Source organism: Haliotis cracherodii, unplaced genomic scaffold, assembly GCF_022045235.1.
Source record: "Haliotis cracherodii isolate W230 unplaced genomic scaffold, xgHalCrac1.p SCAF_14, whole genome shotgun sequence".
In the NCBI taxonomy this organism is placed as follows: domain Eukaryota; kingdom Metazoa; phylum Mollusca; class Gastropoda; order Lepetellida; family Haliotidae; genus Haliotis; species Haliotis cracherodii.
The window spans coordinates 26,729,246-26,744,784 of record NW_027266269.1 but is presented as its reverse complement, the minus strand read 5'-3'; the positions used below and the strand labels follow the sequence as shown (position 1 = coordinate 26,744,784).

The window sequence follows — 15,539 nt, the reverse complement described above, 5'->3', positions numbered from 1 at the left end:
GTTAGTGTCTGCTACTTCAGACGTTGGCCCAAATTAATCGATTAATATTGCTACCAGTAGCGTCTCTTCCACCAAAGTATATCGCGATTAATCACAAAGAACATTGAAGAACAATGCGTGGTCTGTTTAACAATCAAACATTGTTCTATCATGTCGTCGAACATGGAGATTCGAACAATCGCTCGGGACTCGATGACGTCGTAGATTGGGCGTTCTTTGTTTTAGGGTAGTGAGTCGATCCCCTTAGATTAACTAGGAAACGTAGATATACCCAATGGCCGAACGATCGTATCCAAAAGTGGGTGAAATATTACAATCTGTGATGGTAGAAAAGGTACAGATAGGCCGTCAATTGTTTGTGTTTGTGAGAAGTTTCCGGAATTTTGTTTGGGAGAATATTCCGGAAATACAAAATTTAACATCCCAGTCCACAAAATGGACTTATCTGACTTGTCTGACTGTATACGGGGAGTTCATTATATGAAAGCTTCAAACTTGTAAATAATATTGATAGCTCATATAAGAAAACAAACCTTGTTGTTTATCGTACATTGAACAATAGTTTCGTCATATCACAGATACCAGCTGAATGTGTTAAAAAAATCCTTGTGACCAACTTGAAGATCGATTTAAGAATGGGTCCTCAGCGACCCAAGCTTGTCGTGAGAGGCGACTAACGGGGTGGGGTTGACTTAATTGATTCCATTTGCGCAGATCGATGACCATGATGTCAATCACTAAATTGTCTGATCCAGACTCTATTATTCACAGACTGGCGTTAAATACCTGGAATATTGCTGAGTGAGGCGGTAACAACAAGCAAAAAAATATCTAAAATAATTTGTTCTCAGTCAAGTTCATAAAAATATATGTCGAACTGAGTTGAAGGTTCAACCAGTTCAGCGCAGGTGTTCCATTTCTCACCCGATGAAGACATCCAGCCCCGATAAAACGGTCAGGTCTAACCGTATCTGTAGTCGACCGTTGAGGCGAATCATCTCAACACCACTTGTAAGGGTAGCACCAATCAATACACGTACGTTGATCCTTATCAGCCCCATTGTTATCAGCAAGAATTGTATACGTCCATTCCGTCCCCATATGTTGCCTGGCCAAAACACAAGTACAAGAAGTGACGTCACGATGTCGTCTGCCATGCATTGGAAGGCACGCGACGTATAAAAAGGCGGGAAATCGTTTAACGAGGACCACCTCCCCAGCGCGAGCGCGGAACGAGACACTATCGCTGGCCGATAGAGTAAGCGAGAGCAAATCCCGGAACTACTGGACGATTCAGTGTCTGTTGTTGGCGTCGGAGAACACCACGAAGAGAAGGGCTTCCGCGGATCGGGCATCAGAAAGTATAGGACAAGAGGACACGAGGACAAGAGGACAGGACAATATCAGCGGCAAAGAAGAACGTCTCCATACCTTTTCAGTGACTTTACCTTACCCGTGTTGACATCATCATCATCATCATCATCACCATGAGAGCGACCCTTTCCCTTCTTGTTACTATATGTGTGCAACTTCCTGCTGCCCTGACAATACCCGTGAAGGTGAGTGAAATTTGCATTCGCAGTCCTGTTATTCGTCATATGTTCCTATGAAATGTTTCCGTTGAAATTGTTTCCTTGCTTGGAGAACTCACAAAGAAGATGAACAGATTTATTCATTTTCAGTTCTTGTTTGACGCATTCCATCGTTACTTACCATAACTGTTTTTACGTCTAAATCTTGATCTATGATAGTGTTCTTACCTTTTTGAGGAAAGATTGCACAGAACGAAATCGGTTCTCATAGATTATAAGAGAATAGCTTTTGTACAAAACGGACATTACCCGAATTCATGCTCGTGGCATCGTCGTTGATGTTCAATTACGTAAGTGTATGAAATATATATATACACCTATATCTTTGACTTTCACCAGATTACTTTTTCGAAGTAATCGACATTGCATGAACATTTTTTATAAACTAAATATACGGTTACCCCTCGAATATATATATATATATATATATATATATATATATATATGTGTGTATATATATATATATATATATATATATATATATATATATATATATATATATATATATATATATGTGTGTGTGTATATATATATATATATATATATATATATATATGTACTCTTGAAAATCACATTCGTGAAACCGGTTGAGTAAAGTATACAGGTTATCTTTGGAATTTTGTATTTTATATCTATAAAATAAATAATTATTATAATGTGTGTGTGTAATCTACAGGTCTGCTCTGTTTAAGTTAAATGTATGTCCGACAGTTTCATGATAAAAGGCATTCGGCAGATTGGGACAGCTACCCGGTTTTATTGACTGTTCGTCATTAGTGTCTAACCCTGGGATGTTTCGCGACATGCCGCTGTCACTTAACAACGCGACATCACGACAACGATCATGTGTGTGGAACTTCGCCAAAGTCGCTCACAGAAAACGTCACCACAGCTAATGTAGAGTTGATTGTGTGGAAGATTGAGTGACAGCAGGGGTCGTACACCTTTGTTCGGACAACTTACGTGTTAGATAACGTCTGTCTTCTGTGTGTGTCCAATTGGCTTGTAAATGCAAGGGAAGAAAACCGTAACAGAATGGAACATTAAATGTCGCACTCATTACTTCTAAAAACGAACTCTACTCTGTACATGATTTCCCGCTGCAATGTCCGCTCTACTGACGTAAAAGTTGGTCTTTAGAATGGAGCTATTTCTAAACCATTGATTTATGATTTTATTGAAAGGTTATGATTCTTGTTGAGTGAAATGTTATGTCGAGGGTGCCACGAGGAAAATATATATATGAAGGGTTGAGTGAGACGGTATTCAATATCACATGAACAGTTTAATCATTGTAGGTTTTTCCATGAAGTTAAAGTTTAACTGGCGTCACGCATCATTCATTCTCAGGCCAAAAGTACCTATCTTTGTGGATTGTTGATGGACATATTGATTTCTACTTGCTTAAGTCACTCATCTTATAGGGGCGGTCGGGTAGCCTAGTGGTTAAAGCGTTCGCTCGTCATGCCGAAGACCCGGGTTCGATTCCCGACATGGGTACAATGTGTGAAGCCCATTTCTGGTGTCCCCCGCCGTGATATTGCTGGAATATTGCTAAAAGCGGCGTTAAACCATGCTCACTCACTCACTCACTCATCTTATCATATCTAAAAGTCATTACGTGGAATATATACGCTGTCAAAGGTTTCAGTAGATTACTATTTATAGACATTAATTCATTAAACTTAAATATATCTGGAAATTGATACGATGATGGATGTAGGTATACAATTCGTATTTTTTATAAAATGGACGAAAAAGAACAAGATGATACTCGTACCCATTGTTAGCTGTCAATTACATATTCTACATAATCTAATTTCCTTTGGGATTTTGGAATATATTCCCGTTTCAATGTTTAATTCATGTGATGAGCATCTGAATCTAGAAAATGAAGTTCTATATTTTTACAAGAATGTTGCAAAAGATATTCTGCAGTTAAGTAATGTGTTTTAAAATTGTAAACTAAAGTACCGGCATTTTGACGATAAAGACAATACCATTTTGTATGTACGCATCAATGAGCCTTTGTGTACACAATTTAACAAAATGTTCAGAACAATCTACATTTTGACTTTACCAAGCATAGCCTAAGCCTAAATCATTACCGAACTTTTTATCTGATGAAATCTAGTTTTGCTTTCCGTTTTTGTCATACGATACCATCATTTCAGAACACTTTCTTGGGTATCTATCATTTAGCATCCATAATAACCTTAACCGATACTTTATGACTTTAGTTTATGACTTTACGCATCATTTGCGACCATATGTTGACACGTCAATTAACTCCGAGTCTGTATCGCCATTAATACGCACAAGACGTGAGCCCTATGACGTCAAAGTTGCAAGCAGAGTTAGCACCCTATTATTTCCGTGTATTGATTGTATGCAGTGTGTGAATTGTGCCGACACTAATGTTTTTGATTGGTGCTGCCTCCCTGTATGACTCCGAGATAAAGTAAATAATCGTATATGTTCTGACACACACCTAGCGTTATATAGTCTTTGTGATCGGGGCAAGAGCAAACGTGGTATAAATGATCATATTATTTGTCGCATAAGCAATTGCAGAAAGACATCCCGAAGGCGCCTTGTAATTTGTATTTAGATTTAATTTAAATTATCTATATTTTTAGGGGCGGGGTAGTTAAATAGTGGACTGGGATCTTTCTGAAACAAATAGCACCCCCAAACACACACAACCCCCCCCCCCCCCCCCCCCCCCCAGCCCGGACTAGTACAAGCGTCCATACACACAGACATGCAGGAAGGACAATACTGGACGCGACTGTAAACCTCACCTCACCTCACCTTTTGAACAGTGTGGACATGGCCGTCATAAGAGCAAGAAAGAATTCTATAAGCATATCATTTGACAATTGGGACACACAGTAAACTACGGTTATAACGAACTCAAAGGGACTACTAATTTTAGTTCGTTATAACCGTAGTTCGTTATAAGTACATATACAGCATAACTACAGCAAGTAGTCGGGACCAAAACGTAAGTTCGTTATATCCGTCAGTTCGTGATAAGCGTGTTCGTTATAACCGTAGTTTACTGTACTATCTTTCACACCATACTGTGTCGCTACAAAGGCTACGTCGAGGCGTGATGAAGATGGTTTCAGTTGGTGCAGCAGCTACCACAACGGCACATTTCGTTTACATCAGGGCTTTTTATATAATTAAAAACTGGTCTGCAACTGAAAAAACGATATAGAAATTGGTATCTGGATAAGAATAAGCGATGTCTAATTTGCATGTAATTGTGTTGTTAAGCTTTTTCATATACAGGAATCGCATAACACAAACACTCCTTTACACACGCACGGGGCTAATGCTGTAGAGTTGAAGACCGCCAAACACGCACGCATGAAATCTCTTATTGTTAAATCTATGAACAAAGACACACAAAATTAAAAACAGTAGGTGAAATATGTTTACGAATCCACATAAGAGTTTGATGTAACGCCCCTTTAAAAATGGAATGCTCCAATCTTTGACGTTTACCACTTTGGTCAAACCAACAAGAACAGTATGGTGCCAATCAAGAATCATAATCTGAGCGGATCCTGTCACGGTTACGGTATATAACTCCACAGCACGAAATACGGCGTCTTAAACTGGCCAAGGCGATATCCCGTTTGCGATATGCTTGGCGTAAAAGCTCACTATGCCTGTCGTAAGACGACTAACGGGATCGGGCGGTCAGGCTCGCTGACTTGGTTGATGATATGCATGTCATCGTATCCCAGTTGCGTGGATCGATGTTCATGATGTCAAACACTGGATTGCCTGGTCCAGACTAGATTATTTATAGACCGCTGTCATGTAGCTGAAATATTGCTGAGTGCGGCGTTAAACAACTAACAAACAAACAAACTTGACTTACTCGGCAATGTGTTGCGTTGTCTCAGTGGCGGTCAAGCGCACACGAGTCGCGTGGGAGTCTGAAAGTCAGTTTGTCATTGTCAATTCCTGGAAATAGATTTTAAGAACGATGATTGCCTTACGTTAATAGGTCTCTTATTTCAAAGTAGATATGGTAACGAATCTACTGAGTTATTTGCCTGATTATAATATAAGGTCCAATTACATTGTCAATTATTATTGACCATCCATGAGGGCAATATCAGTTACTTTTGTCCATATAACATGATATGGCCCGAATTGTGGTTAATAATTGTTTTCTCATATAATATAAAAAATCGTGAGTTGAGATTTGCCTCTTATTCCTTTCGCAAATGACGTCGAGGCGCGCACCAATATTTGTTTCCTTGGAGATGCTCGCTGATTGGTTGAAACATTCGCCCCTTTGCGTCTATTGGTTTATTAACGCAAGGATGACACTTTTGATCGCTTCACGGCAGGGGTGGACTCATTGCAGGACATGTGGCCCTTTCTCAGCTACAGATTGATACCGAAAATACACATTTAATTTGTAAATGTAATAATGCGCTAATTTCCGGACCACACAGGTGCATGCTGAAACCGCTAAATGGTCACTGGATCAGTAAACAAACCCGGAGACGTCATATCAAAAGATGGTACTTGTTGTTACCCTGCCTGGCACTCGATTGTTGTTTAACGCCGCACTCAGCAATATTCCAGCTATATGACGGCTTGACAGAAGAACCCGAAATGACTCTCAAGCACTGTGCTCACAAAATCCACGATCACTCTACCATATCAAATATAAATTGTCAATTCAAGAGAAGAACCAGCCTAGATTTTCAGCCGAAACAGATTCCTCTGCGAATAGGGCAAATAGTTGTGGACATTATATGAACAGACCACTGAAAATCAGTGATGACGCCAGGTGTTCACAAAAAGGGTAAGCATGTCCTGCCCTACCGGCAGAACCCTGCATTCATACAATTATAAAAATAAGTAAGTATTTATTACCTGACGCAGCACAGCAGTACTCCTTCCATGCGACGTCAGCCTGTAAACAAACCAGACAATCAAGTGATCAGTGAACCAGAAAATCCAGTGATACGAGAGTACCATTACTGATTTTGGTGAACCTAATAAAAACGTTAATGTTAATTTTTGAATTACGTCTGCTGTGTACAAGTGCTGAGATTAGGAACGCAAATCTAGTGCCTTGGACGACTGAATAGTTGATAATCACACGAGAAGTACAGCAGCAATGTTAAACCATACCAGTCAGTCTATCACACGACTATTTGAGCCCCTTGTATCGTCATACCGGATCCGAACTGGCCAACTTCGGATCGTGTTCTGGCAATGTGATGACAATCACAAGTACAAGACATTAATTAACTGCCTGCGATGTTTCAAATTGTTCACGACTACTTCCAATCAGGTTGGGTGGTCCTTATCCTTCTATAGGTACTTGAGAAACATTGGAGAGACACTTGATAGATTTCCTCGTGAGATGTAGAAAGACAAGTAGACACCTTTGAGAGGGATGATGATCTTATCAGCACTGATAGGAATATTCTGGCGTTGATGATACTGATTGCTTGTCACACACATGATAGTATTCGACAATTTCACGAAACTAGCATTTGTAAGATTTGTTTCAACAAAGGTGCATGAAATATTGTGTCTGGGATTTTTTTCCACCAAGATTTCAAAGAGCGTCATACGACTCTTGCTCAGAAGGTGTTTGATCAAGGTTACAGCATTCATGGCCTCAGTAAAGGTTTCAATATGTTTTGTTGTAGACACGTGGAGGACATTTCTAAATTTGACGCATCAGTGACGGAAAATATGTCCGATGCAATTCCCTGTTTTGACTTGTAACACATGTTCCCATGGTTTTTTTTGATGAACAATTGACTTGCCTTTGCATGTGTTTGTGATGGGTGCCACCGGTAGGGTAGTATAGGCTAGCCTTTTCGCGAACACCTGGTATCATTACTATTTGATTGTGATTCATGATATAGTCGGAATCAATCGATTCTGCTTTGTGCAGAGATTTCTATTGAATATGGAAAGGGTTTTGTCGCTTTATTTCCACTAGGTCTGATTTCGTTATCCTAATCTCAAGTTGGGTAAAATGCGTTTGATGTTGAACCAAAGCTGGAACAAGTGATATCACCAGTTGAACAATGAGACCGAGTTCCTTCTTACATCATTGACAGCCCCCCATGTCCAGTATGTGTTTGTTGTTTAACGCCGCACTCTTGAGCCTACGTAGGCGTTAGCACGTGTGCCTAGGCTGGTGGCTATTGACAGAAATAGAGTCTACTTTGTGGTACACTTGAGGCTATATACAATGTACACGGCGACACGTCAATGTTTTACTAGTGGTATATTTGCTGTTATAAAACACACCCAGTGAGGGCACAGGGGCGGTCGGGTAGCCTAGTAGTTAAAGTATTTGCTCGTCACGCCGAAGACCCGGGTTCGATTCCCCACAAAAATAAATATTATTTATGTAAAAGCCCATTTCTGGTGTCCTCCGCTGTGGTATTGCTGGAATATTGCTACAAGCGGCGTAAAACCATACTCACAAAAACACGTGCGGCCCAGTCGTCTGAGACGCCGCAATTCGATATGTAGAGTTACGTCCCTTGGTAAAGCCAGACACCTATAACTGTCGGGTCCGAATCCATGTTCGTCCTGACTATGTTCCTAGGTTTGTCCACACCACACTCTTGCCCGTGGGCTTCACCAAAGTAAACGTCTGATAAACGCCTTGATATAACTGGAATACTGTTCAAAGCGGCGTTAAACTACACTCACTCACTCACTAAGTATCCATTCTCTTTCTTACACAGTCGTTTAAGGCACCGCGATTCGCTGTGCGAGGTGCGTCCCTTGGGCACGCCAGAAACCTATGATTGTGGGTTCGAATCCCGGTTCGCCCCGATTATATTTCTAGGTTTGTCAGCACCATACCCGTGCTCGTGGGTTTCACCGAAGTGGTAAACGTCTGAGACCTGCATCTTTTCGGGCTTTCCTCCCACATTAAGCTGACACGCCGTGATATAACTGGAATACTGTTAAAAGCGGCGTTAAACCCATGTCACTCACTCACTCACTCACTCACTTACTCACTCCCTCTATTGAAATACATGATCATTTATTACATGTCATCTCGCCCACGCGACCAGTATACTCGCCCAGTGACCCATGGTGCCGAAATTCGCGATAACGCCTCTTAGGGGCACCAGGATCCGACGATCGCCTGTTAGGATCCACAATTCGTCCGATTATGGCCGTAAGTTTGTCAGTCAACTAAAGTATATTGTCTATCAGTGTCGACCATCACCTTTGGCATTAGGTCACATACTTAGTCAATATACTGTTTTAATTGTTTGATAGGCATTGCTTAGAAGTTGAAGGATGACAAAGTAGACACAATTTATGGACAACAACTTCTTAATTACCCTAAAAGCGACGTTTGGTTATAGATCCTTATACCGTTGTCAAACATCACCTTCAATTGTCCTTATTGACAAAATGCAGGTCAAACAAGTGCGTCTACTTTAATGATGATATACCCTAGAACATACTACAGTAAGATTAAATTACTGTAAACTATAGTGTAGCTACGGTTATAACGAAGTCAAAGGGTCCACTAATTTTAGTTCGTTATAACCGTAGTTCGTTATAAGCATATATACAACAAATATACAGGAAATTGCCGGGACCAAAAAAGTAAGTTCGTTAAATCCGTCAGTTCGTTATAGGCGTGTTCGTTATAACCGTAGTTTACTGTACTGGTATGCAATTACATGAATCTTTAATTAAATAAACATAGCATTACATTGTTACATTTTGTATAACTGTATACCATGATAATCACTTTATCTGAGCATATTACATACACGGTGCAATCATACATTATAGGGGCGTCGGGTAGTCTAGTGGTTAAAGCGTTCGCTCGTCACGCCGAAGACCCGGGTTCGATTCCCGACATGGGTACAATGTGTGAAGCCCATTTCTGGTGTCCCCCGCCGTGATATTGCTGGAATATTGCTAAAAGCGGCGTAAAACCATACTCACTCACTCATACATTATATTTGTTAGGGCAGAGCACAAGTCTATGTCAGCTTAATTGAGTTTAAACATGTATCAAATGATAGCTGTCATTATATAAACTACAAGTATCTATGAATATGGCTTAAACGTTATAAGGAGCAGTACCATAACGTCGCCGTTACAGTAATTAAAGAAGCTGTTATCCATAAATTGTGTCTACTTTGCAATATAGTGTTTCCAAGAAATTGAGGCCTTTGAGAACTGTCGCGCGATCTTGTCACGCACCACCTACAAGGATGGTTTATTGCGAGCACCTGGCCATGCAATGCTGACGTCATCTGAGGGTTAGATTACAAAATGAGGGTCAGCTTGTCTCCTCTCATGACAAGCAGCGCAGGAGACGCGGTGTTCAATATCAAGCTAATACAACATCATTGAAAAAGTAGGTTCATTTTCACAAATCCTCTTTTGATTTAGAAACTAATATACAGTTTATGTATATGTATAATTATTATAATAAACGCATCGACAGAAAAAAATGCTCTTAACTTTAAGCATAATGATGCATTTGTACAAGCTTTCGTTAATACGGACCGAATCCGTGGTCTAGTGGTAGAGCCTCCGATCGGAGAGCGGAAGGTTCGATCCCCAGCCGCGTCACACCAAAAGACATAAAAAATGGTACTTGATGTTACCCTGCCTGGCGCTCGGCACTAATGGCCTGAAACATGGACTGGTCGGCTCTGAGTCAGTATACTGTGTCTAGGTGGGGTATTCATGTTAAACTGCGGTTCGATCCCCAGCCGCGTCATACCAAAAGACATTAAAAAATGGTACTTGATGTTACCCTGCCTGGCGCTCGGCATTAAGGGGCTAAAGCAAGGACTGGTCGGCTCGGAGTCAGTATACTGTGTCTAGGTGGGGTATTCATGTTAAACTGCGGTATGGTATCTTCGTGAGCTTGCACTATGAATCGGCATCAGTCCGGACTAGTACAAGCAGCCACACACACACACGTGCATGGACGTCGCTATATAAGTGCAATAATCTTGGACGCGACGTTAAACCCCATTTGACCTGAATGATGTGGGACTACTGCCGTCAGTCCTTGAAGAGGGATCATACTCATAAATCACGGTGGTGACACAGCCAAACATTTCCGACATTCACATCCACATACGGAATATATTTACGGAACAAATACATGGCATTGAACTTAATGAGAAGACTTTATAGGTTTATGCGTACATACATCACACACATTGCCACCACATAATTAACTTCTCCTTAGTGTATTGATAACCTATCTCTCAGTGTTGTGTTTACGACATCTGATCAATCACATCTGACATATCGTCGTTATAATGAATCTCCCTGTACATCGCATCGCAGTTATTGCTTTACAGATGTCATATGTGCTGAACGGGCAAATTTGATTGGTCAAACCTCTGTATTTACCGTTCTTGATTCTATGATCTCCACTGATGTTATTGGCTATATCATCAAATCATCACCCCTGGCAAGGTGGTTCAATTTTTCTACATACAATCAGTTTTCTGAATGATTTAGTAGTGTACGATTCCAACAGATCAATCGTTCGTATTTCTATGTTGTAAACTCGTTAGATCAGGTCGGATATTAGAATGGCACTCCCGAAGGGGTTTAGCGTATCCCTTGAAAAGAAGTTGGTTCATTTATATTATAAGAAGAGAAAAAGTGAAATGGATAGGCATTCACATACAGTGGAACCTGATTTATGCGGACGGGAGCTGAAACATGCGGATCATCAAACGTCCGTAATAACGTGTCATGTTTCCGGGGTGATGGGTATTTGTGCATTTCTTTTTGTTGTTGTTGTTTTTTGCTTGTTTGTTTGTTGTTTTACGCCACACTGATAAATATTCCAGCTATGCGACGGTGGTATTTAAATAAATCCTGCTTCAGGAAATCCAATGACTGACATCAAGAGCAATTGAGAGCAAAAAGAGAGATTCGAAAAAAGTGTATCAACCGAGTCAGCGAGCCTGACGACCCAATGCCATCAGTCACATCTCGCGAGAAATGTGCTTTCCTGAAGACCAATTCGAACCCGGATCATCAAATGGGGAGGTAAACATGGGTTGCTGAAGAGAAATTCTAACCTGGATCGTCACGGGGGTCGTATACATGAAAGTGTTCCCACCAGTAATCTGTCAGAGAGGGCAGCCTCCGGAAGTGCAGGTGAACGAGCCTCGGCTGTAATACAAACAAAACATGAAGTGATCGTGAATGCTACCTTAATAATATTTATTACTTGGGTCAGGAATATGTTGATTACACGGGAAAAGGGAACATGAACTAAAACTGTTATAGTTCGGGTGATGAAAATAACTGTAACATAGTTATTGCTTCAACGCAGGTGTTCCAAACAAATACAACACAGTGACGACGTCATTGATACCACGTCGTGCACGTGTTCTACATTAACAATCCAACTAATTAGTTTCGGATAAAATAATCAAAGCAATTATCAGCTGCGTGTTTACATTCTGATTAAAGTCAACTTTGTGGTGTTAAGAATATTAATAAATTGGCGTTTTACTATAAAAAGGCTGAAAATATTTTGTCGGAAGCTATGGTATCCATGGCAGTCGGTATGTTAAGTAACTCTTCCCAGAAACACTCTGACCAAATATGGTGATGAGTTTCCTGATTGACAACAACAGACTTTGGGAGTATAGGTATTATCATGGGTACTAACTGCGCGACCCGTGAAGATCGGAGGTAGAATAGGTCTTCAGCAACCCATGCTTGTAGTAGAAGACACTATGTTTGACGTAAGAGGCGACTAACGGAATCGGGTGGTCAGGCTCGCTAACTTGGTTGATGCATGTCATCGCATCCCAATTGCGTGGATCGCTGCTCATGATGTCAATCACTGAATTGTCTGGTCCAGACTCGATTATTTACAGACCGCCGCCACATAGCTGGAATATTGCTGAGTGCGGCCTTACACAAAAAAAACCAACCAAACAAACAAACAAACCTCGACAAGGATTTTTCACGCCTTCAAAATCACAGACACTTACTTCAAAAATAAAACTTGCGTGCGTGCCTGGTGCTACCTAAAAGATAAGACGCGCTTATTCTTCTCCAGAATACCTGGTAATATCACTGACTCAGAGGCTCCTTCATGTGTTTGTCATCCCTAGGGGGCACGGCTGGCCCAGTGGTCTAAGACACCGCAATTCGCTGTGCAGAGTTGCGTCCCTTGGGCGAGCCAGAAACCTATGATTGTGGGTTCGAATCCCTGTTCGCCCCGATTACGTTTCTAGATTTGTCAACACCATACCCGTGCTCGTGGGTTTCACCGAAGTGGTTAACGTCTGAGACCTGCATCACTTCGGGCTTTCCACCGACATTAAGCTGACACGCCTTGATATAACTGGAATAGTGTTAAAAGCAGCGTTAAACCCAACTCACTCACTCACGCATTGTCATCCCTATTTTGCCCTTTAAGGCCAATATAATTTGAATGAGATATTCTCGTTATCTCGCACACTATAAAATAGATCTCATATAGAGTCACTTCGAAGATATCGCCTTGTGGTACCATGCAATTTATCATCACCACAGATCCTTTATGATAGTTATTATATAGGCACCTGAAATATCGCCCAGTAATACAACGCGATCCGCTCTGTTTCTCGCAAGATTTAACATAGCCTTCCGAAAGTGGCTCTTTTCTAGTCTCGGCTTGTCCATAGGAATTACGATATCGTTGTGCTGCGATGTCTTTGGGTAAGTGGGCCCTGGTACAGTCATTGAATTCTCCTCGTTGATATTTGTTTAATATCTCATTGAAAGCACAGCGCTCGTTAAGCAGACTGACATAAAGAACGGGTTTAATGAGGCCAGTCGTTTTCCGGCTGGAACATCTTCGTATGGATTACCCGAGTCGATGCTGGCAGGACGGTGTCAATACAATTAATGTATTGTCAAATTAGACAAGGCACGTCCCAAAGAGAAAATGCGTCGGTGGCCTGTTTGCGTTAGACTTATCCGACACTTAGTACCGCCTAAATCTTGCGACATGTAACGTCACTCAACGCCCCGCGTCTACGGCGACTGAATCAGCCCGTGCAACTTTAAAGTCATTCAGAATGTGTGTGTTTAACCGATTCCGTGCGGCTCTATAACACGAACGAGTCATTGTCGGATGCAATCGCTGAGGGCTACTTAATACTATCGACATATCTTTCGGAATAGGATGGAGGCTTACAGCCCGTGCTGCCACCCCCGCCTACGAACGATGGCCGAGAACGCTCATCTTATTTCTATCTACACATTAGATAGGAGAAAAAAACCGATTGGAAATACACGCGGATGTGAGGACGTTCCCCTCGCCTGGCTGCGCATCTTTTTAAGTGCTTTTAGTCATTTAAAGGATATATACCGATTTGTGGCCTATAAATAGAAATGCGATGACTTTGTGGGTGGGGTTTTACTGCAGTGATGACCATATAAGGATGCCTTGCGTTGCATGGCGATGATTCTTCGTCTCACAATATGTCTTTTTTCATTATATATTCTGGTGAAAGTTTTCTAAACCTTTGACGGGAAAATGTTACTTGATGCAATGCACAGGTATTTGCGTGGCTACAAAGTCTTATAGCATTTATGATATTCATTTTTCAATTATTTGTGTGAAATATGGTTCAAGTACTGCCATTCGACTTTCGCAACTCACAATATGTGGTTTAGTACATCTACATTTAATGAAGACTTTTATTCTTTCCATGAGACAAAAAAACATATTTTAAACAGTAGTCAACGTTATAAAAACAAATCTGTAATTGCCATCGCTTCAATATGCAAAGCAATATTTCCAACTTACAAATAAATGCCACCGCTCATTTTGGAAAATGTTAAATCAGAAAGATTATGATGCAAATTTGCCACCTATCGATAAAAATTGTGTCAATGTTGTAATGATATTTTAAACACAGATATGAGTGAGAAATTGTATGCGACGTCAAACTACCAAACAATAACAAGGCATGGGTATCACTATCAATGAATATATTAAATCCAGTGCCAATATGTTTACCATTGTATACCAGTCTATTCAATCCTATATTTGCTACTGGCATGTTTCCCGAACAATGGTTAAACGGAATTATTCGTCCGATCTGCAAAGGCAAAGGAAGTACAGATCCTGGAAACTTTCGGCCAGGAAGTCTTATAAGTTGCCTCCAAAAATGATTTACCTCAGTTCTTAATAAAATGTAACTTAATTATATTGAAATTCTGTCAGAACCACAAGCGGGTTTAAGACATGGCTATTCTAAAAGTAAGGAAGAGAATTTATGGATGTCAACTTCTTTATTATGAGGAACACAACGCTTATACAACGGAGTATATCAACTGATGAAGGAGCAAGCATGGACTCCGAAACGTTATGATCCTCATAAAAAAGAAGTTGACATCCATAAATTCTCTTCCTTGTGGTACACTTCTAAATGCCTTTCAAAGACGTATTCTAAAAGTGATCCTGTTTATTCCATGGATGCAATGATTGATTTACTAATAAATAGAAAGACAAAAATGTATTCATTCCTTGTGGTTTCATTGATTGTTTTGACAATGTTTGGCGAATAGGTTCTTGGAACAAATATTAGACACAACTTATTGATGGGAAACTCTTTGGTAATATTGTTAATACCAGTATATACGATGGTATTAAATCATGTGTGTGGACAAAAGGTTATATTCTGAACAATTTCCTTGTCTTGTTTGTGTCCGTCGGGAGAAAATTTATCTCCCATGTTGTTTCGAAATGATCTGGAACCATTTTTTTATTCTCCAAACTGCCCTTCCATTCCATTTTATTCCATCTAAGTCACTAAATGGTCTTTTTAGATCTCTCCATTCTTTTGTTCGAATTACAGTGTGCAGATGATTCTGTTTTGTTAGTCTTTAATTTGCTTGATATGTTTGATA

General features: G+C 40.5%; 1 protein-coding gene across 1 annotated transcript in view; it reads left to right on the top strand.

Annotated features, from left to right (window-relative positions):
* Window positions 1-1,202: 1,202 nt before the first annotated feature.
* The window catches only part of LOC139460659 (corticotropin-releasing factor-binding protein-like), a 65,320-nt gene continuing 50,983 nt past the window's right edge, over window positions 1,203-15,539 (top strand). Inside the window, exon 1 of the mRNA XM_071242130.1 lies at window positions 1,203-1,559. Within this exon, the coding sequence (XP_071098231.1) occupies window positions 1,488-1,559 (72 nt within the window). The 5' untranslated portion in view covers window positions 1,203-1,487. The remainder of the gene's footprint in view (window positions 1,560-15,539) is intronic.